The sequence below is a fragment of the Falco naumanni genome, chromosome 11, assembly GCF_017639655.2.
Source record: "Falco naumanni isolate bFalNau1 chromosome 11, bFalNau1.pat, whole genome shotgun sequence".
Taxonomy (NCBI): Eukaryota; Metazoa; Chordata; class Aves; order Falconiformes; family Falconidae; genus Falco; species Falco naumanni.
Window position 1 is genome coordinate 24,581,877 of NC_054064.1, and position 17,272 is coordinate 24,599,148.

The 17,272-nt window shown below is 48.8% G+C and overlaps 3 protein-coding genes across 8 annotated transcripts in view; 1 reads left to right on the forward strand and 2 right to left on the reverse strand.

Annotated features, from left to right (window-relative positions):
* GPBP1L1 (GC-rich promoter binding protein 1 like 1) overlaps positions 1-1,988 on the reverse strand; it is a 35,184-nt gene extending 33,196 nt beyond the window's left edge. Inside the window, exon 1 of one of the 3 annotated variants that reach the window (XM_040609925.1) lies at positions 1,872-1,988. The gene's annotated coding sequence lies outside the window, so the exon portion shown is untranslated. Of the gene's footprint in view, positions 1-641; positions 664-1,223; positions 1,245-1,871 lie in introns of those variants that run through there. The other 2 variants (XM_040609929.1, XM_040609927.1) reach the window with 2 other exon arrangements.
* A 251-nt stretch (positions 1,989-2,239) lies between these two features.
* Positions 2,240-4,925, forward strand: TMEM69 (transmembrane protein 69). Of its 4 annotated transcripts, none has more exons than XM_040610509.1 (3): positions 2,240-2,282; positions 3,212-3,273; positions 3,892-4,925. In XM_040610509.1, the coding sequence occupies exons 2-3, from the start codon at positions 3,229-3,231 to the stop codon at positions 4,618-4,620; spliced, it is 774 nt and encodes a 257-aa protein (XP_040466443.1). In that variant the 5' UTR covers positions 2,240-2,282; positions 3,212-3,228; the 3' UTR covers positions 4,621-4,925. The 4 variants fall into 4 exon arrangements, with proteins under 4 accessions (XP_040466443.1, XP_040466441.1, XP_040466442.1 ...); XM_040610507.1 differs by lacking the exon at positions 2,240-2,282 and adding an exon at positions 2,475-2,946; XM_040610508.1 differs by lacking the exon at positions 2,240-2,282 and adding an exon at positions 2,482-2,942.
* Positions 4,926-6,034: 1,109 nt separating this feature from the next.
* On the reverse strand, positions 6,035-14,230 carry LOC121095538 (intracisternal A particle-promoted polypeptide). Its single transcript, XM_040610505.1, has 8 exons — positions 13,877-14,230; positions 13,350-13,781; positions 12,872-13,027; positions 11,960-12,127; positions 11,039-11,176; positions 9,613-9,735; positions 8,756-8,976; positions 6,035-7,810 (listed from the first exon to the last, which is right to left on the reverse strand). The coding sequence occupies exons 1-8, from the start codon at positions 14,163-14,165 to the stop codon at positions 7,586-7,588; spliced, it is 1,752 nt and encodes a 583-aa protein (XP_040466439.1). The 5' UTR covers positions 14,166-14,230; the 3' UTR covers positions 6,035-7,585.
* Between the last annotated feature and the right edge of the window lie 3,042 nt (positions 14,231-17,272).

The following is a 17,272-nucleotide window of genomic DNA, read 5'->3' on the forward strand; positions in this document are numbered from 1 at the left end:
TGATATCTGCAATGGAAACTTCTGTGTCACACAGGATTAAGACTACAAACCAGATGAATATCAAATGCAGAGGCTGCATTTTCCTCCAAATAGTTGTAAAAAAAAAAAAAGAAAAGAAAAGAAAAACAAACCTCCAAACATAGCAAAGTATCACCTGAAGCTTCTCTATTTTAAATGCAAACCTTCAAGAACTTCTCTTTTTAAGGTACTTTTCTCTAGGAACCATCAGAAAGAATGTGAGAGGAAAAACTGTTCTTCTTAAACCTGGTGATTTTATTTCTCGCTTCCACTGCTCTACACCTGTTTCCTTCCCAAGTCAGAGGCTGGAAGTTTGAAATACCGGTCTCCAAAAGGATGAGTGCTGGGAACCTTTCACTGAAATACCAGCCGTATTCATTCATGAAGTAACATTTGCATAAGCCTTTTTCATAACCACCTAACATTTTTACAGAAGCAATGTCAACTCTACAGAAAATTCAGCTTTGCTGCTCTTCGATTCTCTCAGCTGGTTCTTATCTCTGTACCCCCCCACGCTGTTTCCATACTTTGCCCAGTCGCTTGCAACGTTTCAGAGCGTTATCAACATTACTAACACTTGTGTCACTCAGACCACGGGGGCGGGGAAGGGAAGGCTGACTTACCTGGTCATCTTAATATAAAAATATTTTCAAGCAGTGCTCTTAGATGATGCTACCATTACTTATAAGGATTTAAATAGCGACCGCTCCTCTACAGCTGTCGAAAAACTCCTAACTCGCGCAGACACCCATTAACTACTCTAAAATGGTTCCAAACCAGCTCATTACTAAACTGAGTCGACTCCAAAGTCTTAAACGCCTCTCGGAGATGCCAGGTGTGACCAGGGCTGCTGCGACCGGGCCCGGCCACAGCCGCGTTAAGCTCGGCCGCACGGGACCTGGGGCCAACTCGGCGCAGAACACGCCGGGCGCGCAGAAATAACTTTCCCGTTGGAAAAGGGCCGCCCCCCGCTCACGGCCAGGCGCCGGTCCTGCGCCAGCAGCTCACCGGCGGCCCCGGAGAAGCCCCCCAGCCCCGGCCCCCGCAGCGGGCTGGCAGCGGGCCGGGGGGGCCGGGGCCCGGCTGCCCGCGGCACACGTGTCACTGCCGGGCGCCGGCCGCCCCCTCCCGCCGCGGGCTGCCGGAAAGAGCGGCCGTCAGTCCCGCGGAGGCGAAGGGAAGCGGCCCGAGCCAGCGCGGCTCACCCAGTTTCGTTTCCAGTTCGCGATCAAAACAGACGGCAGCGGGGGCGCCCCTGCCGCGGGCGCTCCGCCCGCCCCGGGGCCGCCGCGCAGGAAGCCCCGGCCCGGCCCCCCGGGGACTTCACCCCGCCGCCCCGGCGGAACGCGGCGTTCCGGCCCTGCCCCCCCCCGCCGCCGCGCACCCCACCGGCCGGCCCGATGACAGGACGAGGCTGAACTCCGGGCGAGCGCCAGGAGGGCCGCGGCGGCGCCAGGCGCTGGGAACTTCCCAGCCAAGCAGGAAACAATAAGCGATGGAGCCTCGGCCCCAGCCGCCCTCCCCGGCCCGGCCCGGGGCCCTGCCCCGCAGAGAGCTCCTCGCTGCCGCCGCCGGGAGCCGGCTCCCCGCGGGCCCGCCGCGGCTGAGGGGGGGGGGGGGGGGGGGTGGGCGCGCGGCGCGGCCACCGGGCGCAGGGAGCCCCCCCGGCGGCCGCACCGCCCCCGCCGCCGCCGCCAGCGGGGTCCCGGCCTGGCGGGAGGCCGATCCCGGGCCGCTGCGAGGCCGCCGAGCCGGCGAGGAGCGGCGGGCCGGGCCGCGGGCCGGCGGCCGGCGGGGCCGCGCGGGAAGGCGCGGCGGGGCGCCGGGAGGAGGGGTGTGGGAGCCGCACTCACCGGCCAGGCCCCTCTCGCTGCCTCCTGCGGCCCCAGAACCATAACAAAGCTCTGCCCAAAATGGCTGCCCGGCCCTGCCCGGCCGGGGGCCGGAGGGGGCGGGGCCTGCGAGCGCGTGGGGCGGGGCCAGGAGGCGGAAGGGACACGCCCCCTCCGGCTCCCCCGCCGGCCACGCGGAGCGCTCCCCGCCCCCGCCCCGGCCTGGGAGAGGGGCGCGCGCGCACCCCCCCGCCCCGCCAATCAGAGCGGCGGCACGCACCGCCCTCGGCGACTCCCGGGCGCCACCGGAGGCTGCGCGTCCCGCAAGGCCGCGCGCCCGCCCGCCCGCCGCGGGGCAGGCTGGGGCTTGTAGTCCGCCCGCGCGCCTCTCCGTGGGGCGTGGCTCGCCCGCGCCGGAGGTCCCGGGACACGGTGAGCAGCAGCGCCCCCCCCCGCCCCGGCGGCAGCGCAGGCCCTTGCCGCCCCCCCTGTCAGCTGCCGGGCCGGGAGCGAGCAGGGCCGCTGCGGCGACAGGGGAAGGAGCGCGCCTTGCCGGCTCCGCTGCCCCCGGTGCCAAGCACGCCAGCGACTGGCACCTCCGGCTCCGGGGGGTGCCACGCACGCCTGGGCGCTTCCCCGGCCTGGCGGAACAAAAGGTGCCGCGCCTGTTCCTGTCCGGGCTCGTACCGCGGAGCGCCGGGCCCCGCCGGAACGCTTCCCGGGGCACCGGAAGCCGCCTCAGCGGGAAGGCCCGGGGCTGTGCCAGCGGGGACCGGTGGGCACCGGCGGGGCAGGGGCCTAGCGGCAGGCACAGCCTGGCACTCGCAGCAGCGGCACCCTCCGTGCCACCCCGGGGCAGCCGCCTCGCCCCCATCCCGGACACAGAGCTCCCATCCTCCCCCTGCGTGCTGGGGCCTGGGGCGCGCGGAGCCCCCCTGCTCCGGAGCAGCAGCACCGGGAACGCGGGGAGTCAGGTCCACCGGCAGGCTGCTCGCCTGGCCCGGTCAGGGGCAGGGTCCCTGCCCCTGCCTTGCAGCAACCGGCCGTTCCTCAGCTGCGCGCAGCCTTTGTCCCGCGAAGAGGAGGCGACCCGTAAGTGCGAAGCCATCGCCTGTTCCCCGATGCTCGGTTCTTTAACTCGTACCGGGTTTTGTAACAATTATTACGCTTTTAGAACTTCAGATCTAGGGCTACTCGAAACAAAATATTCGGTAGTGGGTAAATAAGGATTGAGTATGCATTGGTCTGTAAATACGCATCCGTAAGAGTGGCATCTGATAAGTCTAGGCTGTGACTTTGAACGTAAGACAAACTTGGCTTTTCATCAGTTTCAGATCATCTCATGAACTTTTCTGTTTTAGGCCTTGAGAAAGCAAGTATGTTTCCTCTCATACAACGATGTTGCTTCCACACACCTTTCAAAGTAAGTTTCTGCAGGTTTTTTTGGTGTCTGTTTTTATTTAGAAGTAAAATAGCAAAAGATATGACTTGAGCGGTGACTTACAAGTTGGAGTAGCCACATGTTTATCAGTCAGCTTTTCTGAGAGAATTCCTAGTTTCTACAGTAGCTTTTAGCTAAAGCTATTTCTTCTATAAAAAGAAAATTTTATTGTCTAAAGGCCTTTTTTTCCTCTCTCTTTTCGGTAGTCAGGGGATAGTAGCTGGTTTCTGGGGTGACCATGTCCTACTTCTGTAATGGTTTTATATTCTACTCTGAAACAGAACAGTTAAGATACTAACTTAAAAATGCCTAAAGAATTCATGCGTGGGTGGAAGTATAGGTGGATATACAAACCATTTGTAGCGAGTAAGGTTTGCTTACTATGAAGAGCCTAGTTGCTCTTTATCGGCTAGGTTGTGAAAGCTGTGTTGGTTAGCTTAGGTAGTTAAGTTAAAAACACCTGAAAACTGAGACGAAGGGCAGTTGTGACTTGACTTGACTTGGAAAACTACTTGGTGTGGTATTTCATAGGTAGCTTAGGTAACTGTAGATCCATGAGCCTGCATTATAAGGTGGTCAGAACAAGTTTTATACTTGCAGCTCCAGAAGTTAACCAGTCCCAGACTACTACTGTATGGAAAGAATAAGACAACTTGGTCTTCTCTTGGCCTCCAGCTGCAGAGAGGTATGTGTCCTCTCTCAAGACCTCCAAGCCTCAACCCAACATCAGTATATGCAACCAAGCTCCAGGCTTTTCACACCTCTCTCCCCTTCTTCAAGAAGAAAACTCCCAAAGAATCTGAGACCAAAGATTTGGGCGTCTTCAAACGAAGTATGGAATCACTCAAGGATTCTCCCAAGCCAGCCCTTTACTTAAGCCTCGGAGGACTAATTCCGTTTGTTTCTGTGCCACTGGTAATGGCCGCCCAAGGGACCTACTACCCCGAGCTGGTGTTTGCTCAGGTTATGTATGGTGCCACAACAGTCTCTTTCATAGGAGGAATGAGGTGGGGGTTTGCTCTCCCAGAAAACAGCCCGGCCAAGCCAGACTGGATGAACCTGGCTAACAGTACAGTTCCTGCAATCTTTGCCTGTCAAGCCTTACTTCTTAAAGATGTAACTGAAGGTGCAGTAATGCTAATAATAGCCTTAGGGATAGCACTACATTATGACGTTTCCCTTCTTCCCCCATATCCTAGGTGGTTCAAAGTACTGAGGGTAGTGGGAACAGTGGTGATGGTGTTATCACTGTTAGCTACTCTAACACTGAAGGTTATTTTAGAGGAGCAGCTAAGTAACACAAGACCTAAATGGCAGAACACAAAATAATAAATCAATAGGACGAAGCTATTTATCGGCCAATAAAGTTGTATTGAGTTCCAGGGGAAATAAAACTTACTTGTGCTTAGAAGTAGTAAGATGGGCAGGGATCAGGAGGCTTATTCACAAAGCAAATGACTTAGTGAGTTTAGGAGGGAAGGATTGTAAATAGCAATGACTTCCAAGGCAGGCATGAGTCTGTCCTTATCCGTAGAACAAAGCATCACTCTTCAGTGAGATGTTACTGTCATACGAATTTAAAATGGAGATTCAAATGACATGCCGAATTATTAAAGTACCTGGTTTAACTATAATGTGTGATGTTCTGTGGTGAGGAAAACAACTGCACAGTCATGAACAGTAATGAGGTGAAAGCAGTTCTTCTAGCTTAGTGTTTAAAGAAGCAGCAGAAAGTTATGCAAAAGTACATACATGTCTGATTCCTGTGTGGTGGAAGACTCTTGTCTTACTCCAGCTGAGAAGGTGCTGAAAATGATACGTGGTTAAGTGCTAGTCAGGTAAGAACGGATAGGTAAGGTTTGTTTGCAGTGGCAAGCTGAGGTCAGCACTTACCTGAAACACGTCATCCAGCTGCTGTGATGGAGTGGGGAAAGCCTTCTAGCATTGTATCTTCAACAAGGTGCCACAAGACAGAAAGTTGTCTTCCTACTTGAGCTTAAATAAAAAAGGATACCTGGGCCATCTGTTCCTAGGTTTTATTTGCGCTTAGGGCTGCCTAGCCAAGGAAGCTGCATGCGACAGAGCCATCAAGATCTATCATACTCCTACATTAAAGTATTATCAAGTGGTGATATGACGTATGGACTTAACTGCTGGTGCTAAGGGGTCAGATAATGGGATTGAATGTAGTTTATGCCTTCCTCCTCCTCAAAATTAATTTTATTGGAGCACCTGGGACAGGTAGAAATGGACTTGTAGCCTGCAAACACTGCATGATGGGTCAGTTATTGAAAACACTGCAGAAACGTGTTATTTCTACTTGAGTCTTTCTAACATGTCATTTGGGGAAGAAGATACAGCCTAAGTCACAAGGATTTTCTTTTCTTGCCTCAGCTACCTCAAGAAACCTTAAAGTTATATGTGGGCATGTTTACTGTAGGCTTTGTATCTTAAGTATTCTTTAAGTACACTGTAAGATGCAAAAAGACGGCTGAAGTGACAGCCACACACAGTATTAGGACCAGTTTAGGTAATCCTCAGTTCTCCTAAAGCACTGCTCCTTCAGTATTTTAAATCACAGTATGTGCTTTATTATCGGTTCATTCTGCAAAGAACAGAATTTCCAGTAAAAAAAACCAACAATCTATTCTATGAAAGTGGCAGTGATACAGCTCATGATGATAGGAAAACAACCTATTCAAGAGTATTCCACAGTTATTTTTGAAAATGCATTTTATTATGAAAAGCTGTTTAAAACAAGCCTGAACTTGGAGGGAAAAAAAAAAAGACAGCATAGACATTAGTTTACACACGTAAGAAATCTTTTGAAGTAAAAGCACACACAAGATTATAGAATGGTCAAGAGAAACAAATGCTCCATCTAGCATGTTTTAGCCTGGCAATCTCCCAACCCAACCCTATGTTAGAATGCAATAGCTAGATTCTTAAGCTACCTGCAACACTCACCTTGGAGGATTTTATTCATGTATTGATTTGTTAATTTTACACAGGGGATATTGACCTACACAGTGCAGGCTTCCTGTTTTGTGATATTCCAGCTGTGGTTTTGTGTTCTAGAGTCTTCTACCAAAGTTCAAACAGCCTTTTCAGACTCCATCCAGTTCATCCGCAAGTGTGCAGAAAATGCAGTCATTGTGCAAAAAGCAACTTCAAGTATGTTAATTAAATGAATCTAGAACTAACTTCAAACTCCTAGTAGTATTGTTCTAAGTGTATCCAAGCTAAATACAAACTCCTTAAAACACAGTAATAGCATCACTTTTAACGCTGAATGCAGCTGAATCTGTCATCAAAAACTCCATCCACTCAAATCTGGAAGAGACAGGATACAAGATGTAGCAAAGATGAACAAAGCGTGTACCTTTTAGAATAGCACATACTCGAATGCCAAGTCTCAGCATGTGTCACACAGGGTAAAAACACAATTAACTACAGCATGAGGGGGAAAGGGCAAAAGGCTTTCCCTGTATTTTTATACTAACAGCAGTCCTAAACAGAACAGCTAATCTAATTAGTAGCATTTCTATATAAAATTCATCAGAGCTTACTCAAAAAGGAGCTCTGCTGTCACCACTGAAACCACTGAGAAGAAAAGCCTACGCTGAAGTGTAATGGCATTATTAGAACTGTGAAAATAACCTTCCAGAACAGGAATTTTTCAGCCACTCACCATCCAAGTTAGTGCAGCAGCCAGAAAGTAAATACCCCAATTCACATTTAATGCCCATCATGTCCAGCAGCAGACAAGAGGCTCAAATGCGTCAAGGTCGTAAGTAGAGGTACCAAGTCTTCCCCATCTGTTTTCTCTTGTTTTCTGCCAAAAAAGGACAACTAATGCTAACCAAGTAAGCCCATCTGCTTTTATCTATAGGTAACTCCTAGCTGTCTAGAGTAACCTTCTGGATTATAAGGCCAGCTAAAGACGCTAGCTTTGGTGCACCTTAGAGAGTTAACAGCTTGATTAATGTCTCTGAATGTGCTGGAATGATTTCTTCAGATTTTTACAAGGTAAATTTGCCATTTATTTCAGTAAGCTTAATCCAGTCATAAGAGGCATTCCTACTCTTAACAGAATACTTCCCAAGACAGACATTGGATAAGCCAATTTCCTATGAAGGGCAAGAGTGGTAATATTTCTTTTTGCTCAGGGAAATCCCTCAGATTTAACTCTCCCTTGTCTCTACAAAAGCTCCTGTGTTAGAAGAGGTTTCTGGCCAATGAAACTGGAAATATGAGGAGACACGATTTACTCATTCTTTGTCTTCTCTGTGTTTTACAGCACAGCTACACCTCCTTCGCAGCGACTGGTAATCATGTTGGCAATTTCAGTCCAACTGTCCATATGAGGGTTATAAACTTCAACAGAGTCCGAGGTTACTGGAGCAGCAAAATCATGACTGGGAGCTCGGCCTCCCGAGGCATAAAGAAATCCATTCACAGCCACAACACAGACGCCAGCTCTTGGTACCTTCATTGACGCAACTTCAACCCACTTTTCCTAATGAGAAGGTGAAAGAGTCAACAAGTAGGTTGAGGGCAGTTCTGGTAAAAGTAACCTTTAAAGCTTAAAGACTGAAACATATGCAAAGCACACTACGCATATGCTTCACAGGCTCAAATATGGCATGTGCACAGTATCAAGAGGATTATCAAGACTGGAATGACAACATTTTGACAAGTGGCCCAAATCCTGCTAGTCGCTAAAAAGCAGATCACATACTATCCATACACAACAACCCTCCCTTTCTTTGGGCACTGCAAGATGCAGTCTGTCTCCAAAATGGAGAATTGCTACACAGTTTGAGGTGGGAAATAAGGAAAACTAGATTCAATTCCAAGAATAGAACAGAGTGGCACACTGGATTATGTTCTGCTTGTAACAGTGGCTACTGTTCCAAAGAGCATCATAGAAACATGAGTAATAACAGTCGGGAGTAATTTCTTATCTTACTCAAAAGTGTTCAAAGTGATTTTTCTAGTCACGCTGAAACACCACTACATTTTGATGCATAAGAAAGATCCTCAGCTTTTGCAACAAAGGGCAACTCTTACTTTTTCAGGGAGCTTTTTCTCTCTAGTCAGATTATTGACCATTCTATTGCAGAGAGGGAATCCATCCCCCCATCTTAACCCTAAGAAGTGTTTACCAAACTGCAGTATTATCTATGCATCATCAGTACTGGTGAGCTTTCAGTTTCCCAAAAGCATGCATACAATCTTTGTAAACACCTCACTAAGCCAAATAGCAAGATTCTACAGACTGGTTAGGACAGACAGACCCTGAGGTCACCAAAGCTTTGTTTCACTCTGATTACCAGCCAGTAGTGAAAAGAAAATGTAATTTCCAACTTTTTTCCTTTTTAAAGGAAGCAGGCTACCTCTGTAGCACCTTACACAAAGTTGATGCAATCTACATTTATGAGAGGAAGGGACTCTACCATACCTCTTCAAAGGAGTATTTTTCTACAGTAGCTAGCGCATCCTGAGATTCATTCCAGCCTCCCACAGCATAGATACAATCGTTGAGAGCGGCTACACCGAGATACGCTCTTCGGGTGCTCATTGGAGCGAGCTCAGACCAACGTTTAGATATTGGGTCGTAGACTTCAACAGAACGTAGCTCTACTCCTTCATTGCTGATACCACCAACAACATAAATTAAACCTGTAGAAACAAAATTTCTTCTCTGTTAGGTTTCCTAACACAAAGGTTTGAAAGACAGAAAATGTTTGTCACAATACAAGTTTCAGCTTGACATTAAGATGCCTTAAGCATGCCAGATTAAAATCCTCCATTTGTCCAGCAGCACCATACATAAAGCTTTTTTTTATTAGTAACTTGAGGCTCAGGCACTAGAAGCTCTTGATGAAAGCAGCAATTAATCAAGTGCAACGGAGAGAATTCAGAAGGCTGCAACTGCTGACCAGGTCTGGATGTCTTTAGACATGACCATCTTAAAATAATCCGTGGCAATTCATGATCGTCACAAACAAACATATACAAACCTACATATGGAAGGTAAATAAAAACAGTATCTGGAAGCACAGTCAACTATTAAAAGACTAGCTGGGTAACAGTTTTTACATGGCTTCCAGTATGGTTTTCATGAGGTAAAAGGCAGAAGACCAAGAACTTCATAGTCTTTTAAGTTCTGCAGAGTGAAAAATACGGTACAAGAACAAGTAAGCAAGGCACAAGCGTGAGCAATTGACAGCACAGTACAAGACAAAGGTAAAAATCATGACTGAAACATAAAGCTTCGAAATCCAATGGCTCTTGGAACTATTTAACAATATTCACCTTGCATTTCACAACACCCAAAGCAGTAACGAGGCACAGCCATGCTTCCCACCACATCCCAACTATTTTCTTCAGGATCAAATCTCTCAATTGTGTTGCCAATCTCTGCTCCAACCCAACCTCCTGCAAATAACAGCAAACACAGGGAAGAATTTAGCGGCATGAAGCTGCATGTTAGCCACATTTTTAGACGTATGGTGCACTTTTCCAGGACAGACTAATTCTGAAACCAGCACACAATCTACAATGGAAATAAATTACAATTGAGCATAACTAATCCACAAAGATTTGGTATACTAATGCTCATGTGAACAGCTGTTTTTCCAAACTTAAGTTTGCAAATTCGCAACACCAAGATGTAATATTTAAGATCAAATCAATTTACAAGTTCCATGAATTAACACCTTTAAAATTAACTTCATCCAGTGTGGTGGTTTGACCCTGGCTGGATGCCAGGTACCCACCAAAACTGCTCAGTCACTCCCCTCCTCAACCAGACAGGGGAGAGAAAATATAACCAAAGGCTCGTGCACCAAGGTAAGGACAGGGAGATCACTCAGCAATTACTGTCACAGGAAAAACAGACTCGACTTGGGGAAAATTAGTTTAATTTATTACCATTCAAATCAGAAAAACACATTCCTCCCCACCCCTCCCTTCTTCCCAGGCTTAAATTAGTTCCCAGTTTCTCTATGATGGGGAATGGGTGTTACAATCAGTTCATCACAGTTGTTTCTGCCACTCCTTCCTCCTCACACTTTTACCCTGCTTCAGTGTGGAGTCTCTCCCATGGGAGACGGTGCTCCATGAATTCCAACATGAGTCCTTCCCATGGGCTGCAGTTCTTCACTTGCTGCCCCAGCGTGGGTCCCTCCCATGAGCACCTTCAAAAAATGTCTTCAGGCACAGACTGCTTCAGTGTAGGTCCTCTGCAGGGTCACAAGCCCTGCCAGAAAATCTCCTTCAATGTGGGTTGCCCAGAGCCTCCTTTGGGCATCCCCCTGCTCTGGCATGGGGTTTTTCATGGGCTGCAGGAGGGTATCTGCTCTGCCATTAACCTCCATGGGCTGAGGGGCACAGCCTGCCTCACCGTGGTCTTCACCACAGGCTGCAGGGGAATCTCTGCTCTGGTGCCTGGAGCCCTCCCTGCCCCTCCTTCTTCACTGACCTTGGTGTCTGCAGAGTTGTTGCTCTCACACAGTCTCACTCCTCTCACTGATGCAGATTTCTCCCACCCTTCTTAATATGCTATCACAGAGGCACTACCACCGTCACTGATTAGCTCAGCCTTGGCCAGTGGTGGGTCTGTCTTGGAGCTGGCTGGCATTGGCTCCATCGGACATGGGGGAAACTTCTAGCATCAATTTACAAGTTCCATGAATTAACCTTCAAAATTAACTTCACCTAGAAAAAACCCAAAACTTACCTAAAGCATAGATAGCACCATAGCACGCGCACACTCCCAGTCCACAACGGGGATGGTTCATGGAAGCCACAGTGGTCCACTGCTTAGTAACAGGATCATAACATTCAGTACAGTCAAAAATCATCGAGTCCTTCTCACCTGCACAGTAAGATCAAAAACAGAGACAGGGTAAACACAATGTTTTGCACTGCAGATATAGAAGAGTTCTTCAACTCCTTCCAGGACAGACAGCATTTGAATACAACATCTTTTAGCTAACCAAATGGCCAAAGTAGCAAAAGCTTTGTTTATATCCAGAACTGAATCACCACTAGGAACAGCTTTCATCAACAGTTCCCTAAAACATTACTAAAAACATCAGAGGGGTGGACAACCACAGTGCTATGCACTTTTTACTCTGCAGCACAACTGACAGGGTTTTCAAGACCAAAGAATGTGTTTTGTGGTGACAAAAACAGTAGACATATGCATTCTTTAACAATGGGCTGGAATAGCTACTCATCGCACCCTTGTGCAAACATACACAAGCCTTTCCAGGTAGGCAGGTCACAAGCCTTTTACACTACGGGCGTCTGCTAGACTACAAGTGAGAAAAGAAATGCTCTTAGGGATGGTACACAAAGTCTGCAGAATATCCATCACCTCTTAGTATACCTGCGCATGTCCATACACTTACCTGTGAGCTGCTACACCGTAAGGGGAGAGCAGCTTAGTAAAAAAATGGCCAACACAGGAGCCCAAACAGGCATTCACAGGGCACTGTCGGTAGAGCACCAAGGAACTGCAATTCAATTGTTATTACATCTGTTGTATTATCTACTGTTGGGTTCCTCAGAACCGATTACAGGAAGAATTTTAGAAATCCCCACCCATGAGTTCTGTACCATCCATGTAACAAAGAAAGCACAGTTCAGCTGTTACCTCCAATGGCATAGACCATTCCTCCCACCACAGCCACACCCAGCCCACTCCGGGCCTGGTGGAGAGAGGACACTGTGGTCCAGTAGTGGCTGAAGGTGTCAAATCGCTCCACACAGCTGAGGGCTCTACTATCACTCCAGCGCCCTCCTTGCAGCCGGGTGTACCCACCTAGAAAGTAAGTGAAAAGATAATGGCTGAGTAATAGCTTCCTGCTCATCCCCATGCTCCTATATCTAAACCACCGAAAAAATTACAGTAACAGCCATTAGACACTTTCAGTAGGAACTGGACTTTTCCACGTAGCATTGTTTCTCCAGCACACAAGGAAGAACGGTTCCCTTGAGGGTCATGTAACTTGTTCCTGAGCTGACCACTTCAAAACACTACAAATATTACCATTGATGTTCTTACTAAAACACAGACACCAGCCAACAGCCTTTGCTACCATAAGTCGGTATTACTTCTCCATAGGGTGAAACAAGCATTCCCTTCCAATACAAAGCTGCAGTTTTGCTGAAAACTTGCGATTTCAAGTATCCTATCACATGAACCAAGGTATGCTAGATAAACTTCAGCCTTCAGAAGAACAGAGAGTGCAGTAAATTCGCATACACCATTCCAGCAGTGAACCCTGGGCAAATCTTTTCCTGATTTGCAGCTTACCACCCAAGACAAATAATTTCTGAAAGACAAATCTAGGCTTTGAATGCCATGTCATAATAGCAAGAAATGTGAATGCTGCACTTCTGTGCAATTCTAAGCTGAAAGCAGCTCACATGGTCACTCAGCGAGATGAAACATTTTGCTATTTTTTGATTAAAAAAAAATGTCCAGTATCTCCTCCTTCAGTACTGTAATATGAGATACTACTTCATAATTTGTTTTACAAGGTTCAAACAGTCACATTCTAACCTACTGCATAAAGGTACTTCCTGGCTTTCCTCCGGGGACGACCTTTAGAAGCTTGCAGAAAACTGCTGATCTTGTTCTCTTTTGGAGATTTACACACTTCACAATATTCTTTCAACAGAGTTTGCAGGGCCACCCGAAGGCTGAAATCTGGAATACCTTGAGGAAATAAGCAGAATAAAAAAGGCACAGTGAAAAGTTACAGACAGTAAGTAACTCAGTTGTAGAAAAGTTACTAGCTTCTCCTAAATTCGCACACAAATCACGATTGCTTGCTTTTACAGGACTTTTTCAAAAGCACGTTTTTAAAGTAAGCTGTGCTTATTTGTTAAAAAATAGGACTCGTTTGCTCGGGAGTAAACATTTTCACTCATGATGCTATTAATCTAAAAGAAATCCATCAGAACACAGTAACTCTGAACAACACACAGCTCGCTCAAATACAAGCGCCTGATGTTCTTTCTCTCCTTCTTTCACTTACTTTCTATGTACTTTAACAGCCTTTGTGCTGGTAGCAGCGGGAATCGAACGGGCTCCAGTACTTCCACGACGTATTTCTTCCTTTTCCCCACATCCTTCAAAATCCACTGCATCGCCGCTAAGAAAACCTGGTACTCGTCCTCGATGCTCAGGTCCTCGCTTCGCAGGATCTTAATCAGCTGCTCTTTTGTCAGCGCCAGGAACTCCTCCCCGCTCTGCACCTCCAGGAAGTGCGCGTGGATGTAGCTCTCGGTGAACTCCATCAAGTCGTGACAGGCGATCTGCTCGGAGAACTGGAAGAGGCCGATGCAGTTCAGCGGGTCGATCTGCCCCTTCAGGAACTCGCAGCACAGCTCCACCACCTCGGTGAGCTGCAGCATGTCGGCGGCGACGATCAGCTCCTGCACGTTGTGCTCCCCGATGCTCACCACCCCTGCGGGCACGCACACGGCAGCGGGGCTCCGCTCGAGGCTGCGGCCCTCGGGCCACCGCCGGGCAACCGGCCCCGCCGCCCCCCTCGGCCCTTACCTGTGTAGATGAAGTCGAGGAGCGTGTGGAAGGTGCCCGCCTCGACGCCCGCGATCCGCACCACGTCGCGGCCGGACTCCTTCATGCCACCCGCGAAGAGCGCCGCGAAGTACGGGCTGCTGGCCGCCAGCACCAGCCGGTGCACGGCGAACGCCTCCGGGCCCACCTCCAGCCGCACGTCGCAGAAGCTCTGCCCGGCCCGCAGCCGGTTGATCTGGGCCAGGAGGAGGCGGGCGTGCCGGTCGGAGAAGGAGCTCCCGCCGCCCTTCGCGGCCGCAGCGCACGCCATAGCCCTCCCTCCCTCAGGCGGCGGCGGCGGCACCTCTCCCCCGCCGTCCCCTGCCGCCCGCGGGCGCTTGGCGCATGCGCAACGGCACCCCGCGCTGCCCGCCCGCGGCGCATGCGCGGGGGGGAGGGGCGGGCGCGCGGGGGCTGTTGGCGGGAAGGGTTGCTCATCCCGCTGAGGCGAGCAGGGGGCTGGCGGGGGTGGGTTGTGCACAAGGGCTTGCTGAGGGGTGTTCTTCGTGCTGAGCGCCCTTCTCCCTCAGGGGGCCTAAGAGGTGGATCTGCTCTGGTTGTGGTACATCCGTGTGAGCCTTTCTCTCTGTGCTTGCCTGGTCGCTTGGCCCTGTGAGGCCTGTTCAGCCCCCACGGGTGCCTCTGGCTGCTGCACCATGGGCTGGCTGCCTGCTCTGTGAGGAGCTTTGTCAGTGGTTAAAGCTGGTCCTCTGATGGGTTCGCTTACTGCGCCTGGTGCTGATGTCACCTTGTTCACTAACTTCACAGTTTCTGTCCCTCAGTTGTATTCCCTTCAGGCATGCTTTTGCACACTGGATTTCTAGCTGCCTTAATCTGTGCTTGTGAGAGAGAAACCTGGCAGTGTTGGTGAGTAACCACAGCTACTGTCTGCCTGGGGAAACCCCAGAGATGGAAGGTGGGAGAACTGCCTGTCCTTTGCTCAGTGCTGGCATCAGAGCCAGCACCGACCAGAGGCGGAACTGGCCCACGCACCCACTTTGTAATGTTGTGCCATGTTTGGGCTTTCCTCATCATTCCAGCACTGATGTTTCATCGCAGAGCATGCTTCCACCTTAGTCTGTATAATTCACTGAGTCACCACATGCCTGAGCACTGACCAAAGGATGAGCATCACATACTGAGTTACAGGCACACGATCACGGGGTCTGGCAGAGCTGGCACTGATCCTGAGAGAAAAGCATCCCTCCTGAGCTTTCCACAACTGTTCCAGCAGCATGACATGCAACATGACATGCAGCCGCAGCAAAAAGCAATCAGAGAGCCTCTTGGAATGCTTCCATATCTATTTACTGTGAGGCTGGGAAAGAAAAATATGTCTGCTTACAGCCACAATGGTCATGGCCCCTCAGGCTTTTCTCATGATTCTGCATTTCATTGTAATAATTTTTAAATGTGCTTCTGGGAAGGATCTGAGTCGTGGTACTCTCTGGGGACTGTTGGTTTCTCCATTCATCAGCATTATATTCTTGACAGTAGAGTGGTAAAGTTACCTTTCAAGCTGGTCTTAAAAAAATACCCACAGAAAATATAGATCCAGATAGAAAAATAAGATTTCTGCAAGCACACACAGTTGGAGGCATGCTGATATAACTCAGTACAAATTTTAAGCTAGGCTAATAAATGCGTTGAGATTTTTCTTTCACTGATGAATCAGTAAAAGAAACCAGACCCCTCGCGCGCTGACATTTTATTCATCGGAAGTGGCCTGTGAGTAAAAGGCTTAGAATTCTCCTAAATGCCAGTGGCTCAGTCGCTGGCTGATGTCAGCTGTTAGACACTTGGCCAGTACTAGGATTTCACACCATAGCGCCAAATTTACAGACACAAAATAACGCTGCTGAGACTGCTAAATTTGCCCTGAAGGCCTGTCCGGTACCGTGTTAACGGCGTTGAATGGTTCTGCCTCCGGAAGAGGGCACTGCTTCAGCGTGCTGCTTCTGTACCCGCACGAAAGCTGTGCAAGATGGTGCTAATGCTCCCGTACGGTACAGTGCATCTCCCAAAACAAGCTGTAGATTTTCAGGAGTAAGTCTGAAAGTACATCTGGCAGTGTGAAATTGCACTGCGTAATGAGGAGCCTTTTGATTAACTAACACCAAGAATGACAGTCATTGCAGTGAAGGAATTAAAAATGTCTTCGATTTTAATTTAAAAGGCTCCTAGCATGACACTTGCCAATAAGCCAGCTGAATGCCGACGGACATATAGGGCAGGTGACAAAAAAAGCATGCTCTTCAACGTGTCCAACTGCTCATGCCTGCCCAGAAGTGCTGCTGCCACAGCACCAAAGCCTCTCAGTGAGAAGAATCTTGCAGACAAGCTGTTCAGACTTTCTCTTGAAAAAATCCTGTGCTGTGCCGGAGTACCATGAAGCATTGCAGTCCTCCCTGTGTTATCCCACAGAGGCCCATGGCTGCTCTGATTTCCCTGGCTGAAGGCTTCTCAGGAAAACCTTTTCAGATGCTTGGAAGATGTCCTGCTGAGCTAAGGTGCCTGTGCTCCTGCTCTCAAATCCTGCAGATGGTGCTGTTACTACAGGGTGATACATTTGAACGTGCAACAAAAATGGGTGGCTAAAAGCTGTTGCATGGGGGTGTTGTGGTTCTCCTCTGTTACAGGATGATCTTTGTTAGATCTAAGGGTTTGTTGGGTTTTTTCCCTCCCTGAACTCCATAAAGGTGGAGGGCTTTTAGTTTCAAAAAAAACCTAAAAGAAAAAATCGATTTGAAGGTGTGGTTTTGCCTGTCTGCCTCTAGTCAGAAGTCTGTCCATCATACCTATAGCTTTGGGGATCATTTTGACTTAGTATTCACGAAGTATCCTTACCATACTTGGCTGCTAAAATTCTCTCTTGCAGAGGAGACATGAAACTTGGGCTTTGACTATTTGTAGGTACAACAAACCCTGTGGGATGTTTTGTGATAGGGAGCCACTCTCCATGAAAGCCAAACGGTACGTGCCAGGTCAGATTCCTGCCCCAGTTTCCATAAGTATGAAATCTTCACTTCCCATTCCAAACTGCAGTGCATCTCTGCACTTTGTGCTAAGGCATCTACTATCATCTTTCAACGGTACAGTCAGTTGCCACTTTAATTGCTAATTACCCACTGCAGTTACTACTTGTATTTTAATGCACTTAACCTGTCAAAGGAGAGGTGTTAGAGAGCCTCACCAAAAGGGAAAGGAGCTTGCTTTGTGTTTTAGTGTCCAGGTCACAAAGCCTTAATAGGATATGACCATTTTTGTTCCACTTTCCTAAGTTTCTTAAGGACTTGAAGTCAGCCTTCTCTCAGGGAAGCCAGAATTGCAGAAGGTACAGAGCCACTGAGAGTTTATGAGGACTAGAAATATCTGTAG

Coding starts and splice junctions, on each gene's coding strand:
- LOC121095538 (XM_040610505.1), bottom strand. CDS start 14,165: ATGGCGTGCGCTGCGGCCGCGAAGGGCGGCGGGAGCTCCTTCTCCGAC. Junction 13,782..13,876: donor CCTCGACTTCATCTACACAG/GTAAGGGCCGAG, acceptor GCGTGCCCGCAG/GGGTGGTGAGCATCGGGGAG. Junction 12,128..12,871: donor GAAGTACCTTTATGCAGTAG/GTTAGAATGTGA, acceptor CTTACTTTCTAG/GTGGGTACACCCGGCTGCAA.
- TMEM69 (XM_040610506.1), top strand. Junction 3,274..3,891: donor GCTTCCACACACCTTTCAAA/GTAAGTTTCTGC, acceptor TTATACTTGCAG/CTCCAGAAGTTAACCAGTCC.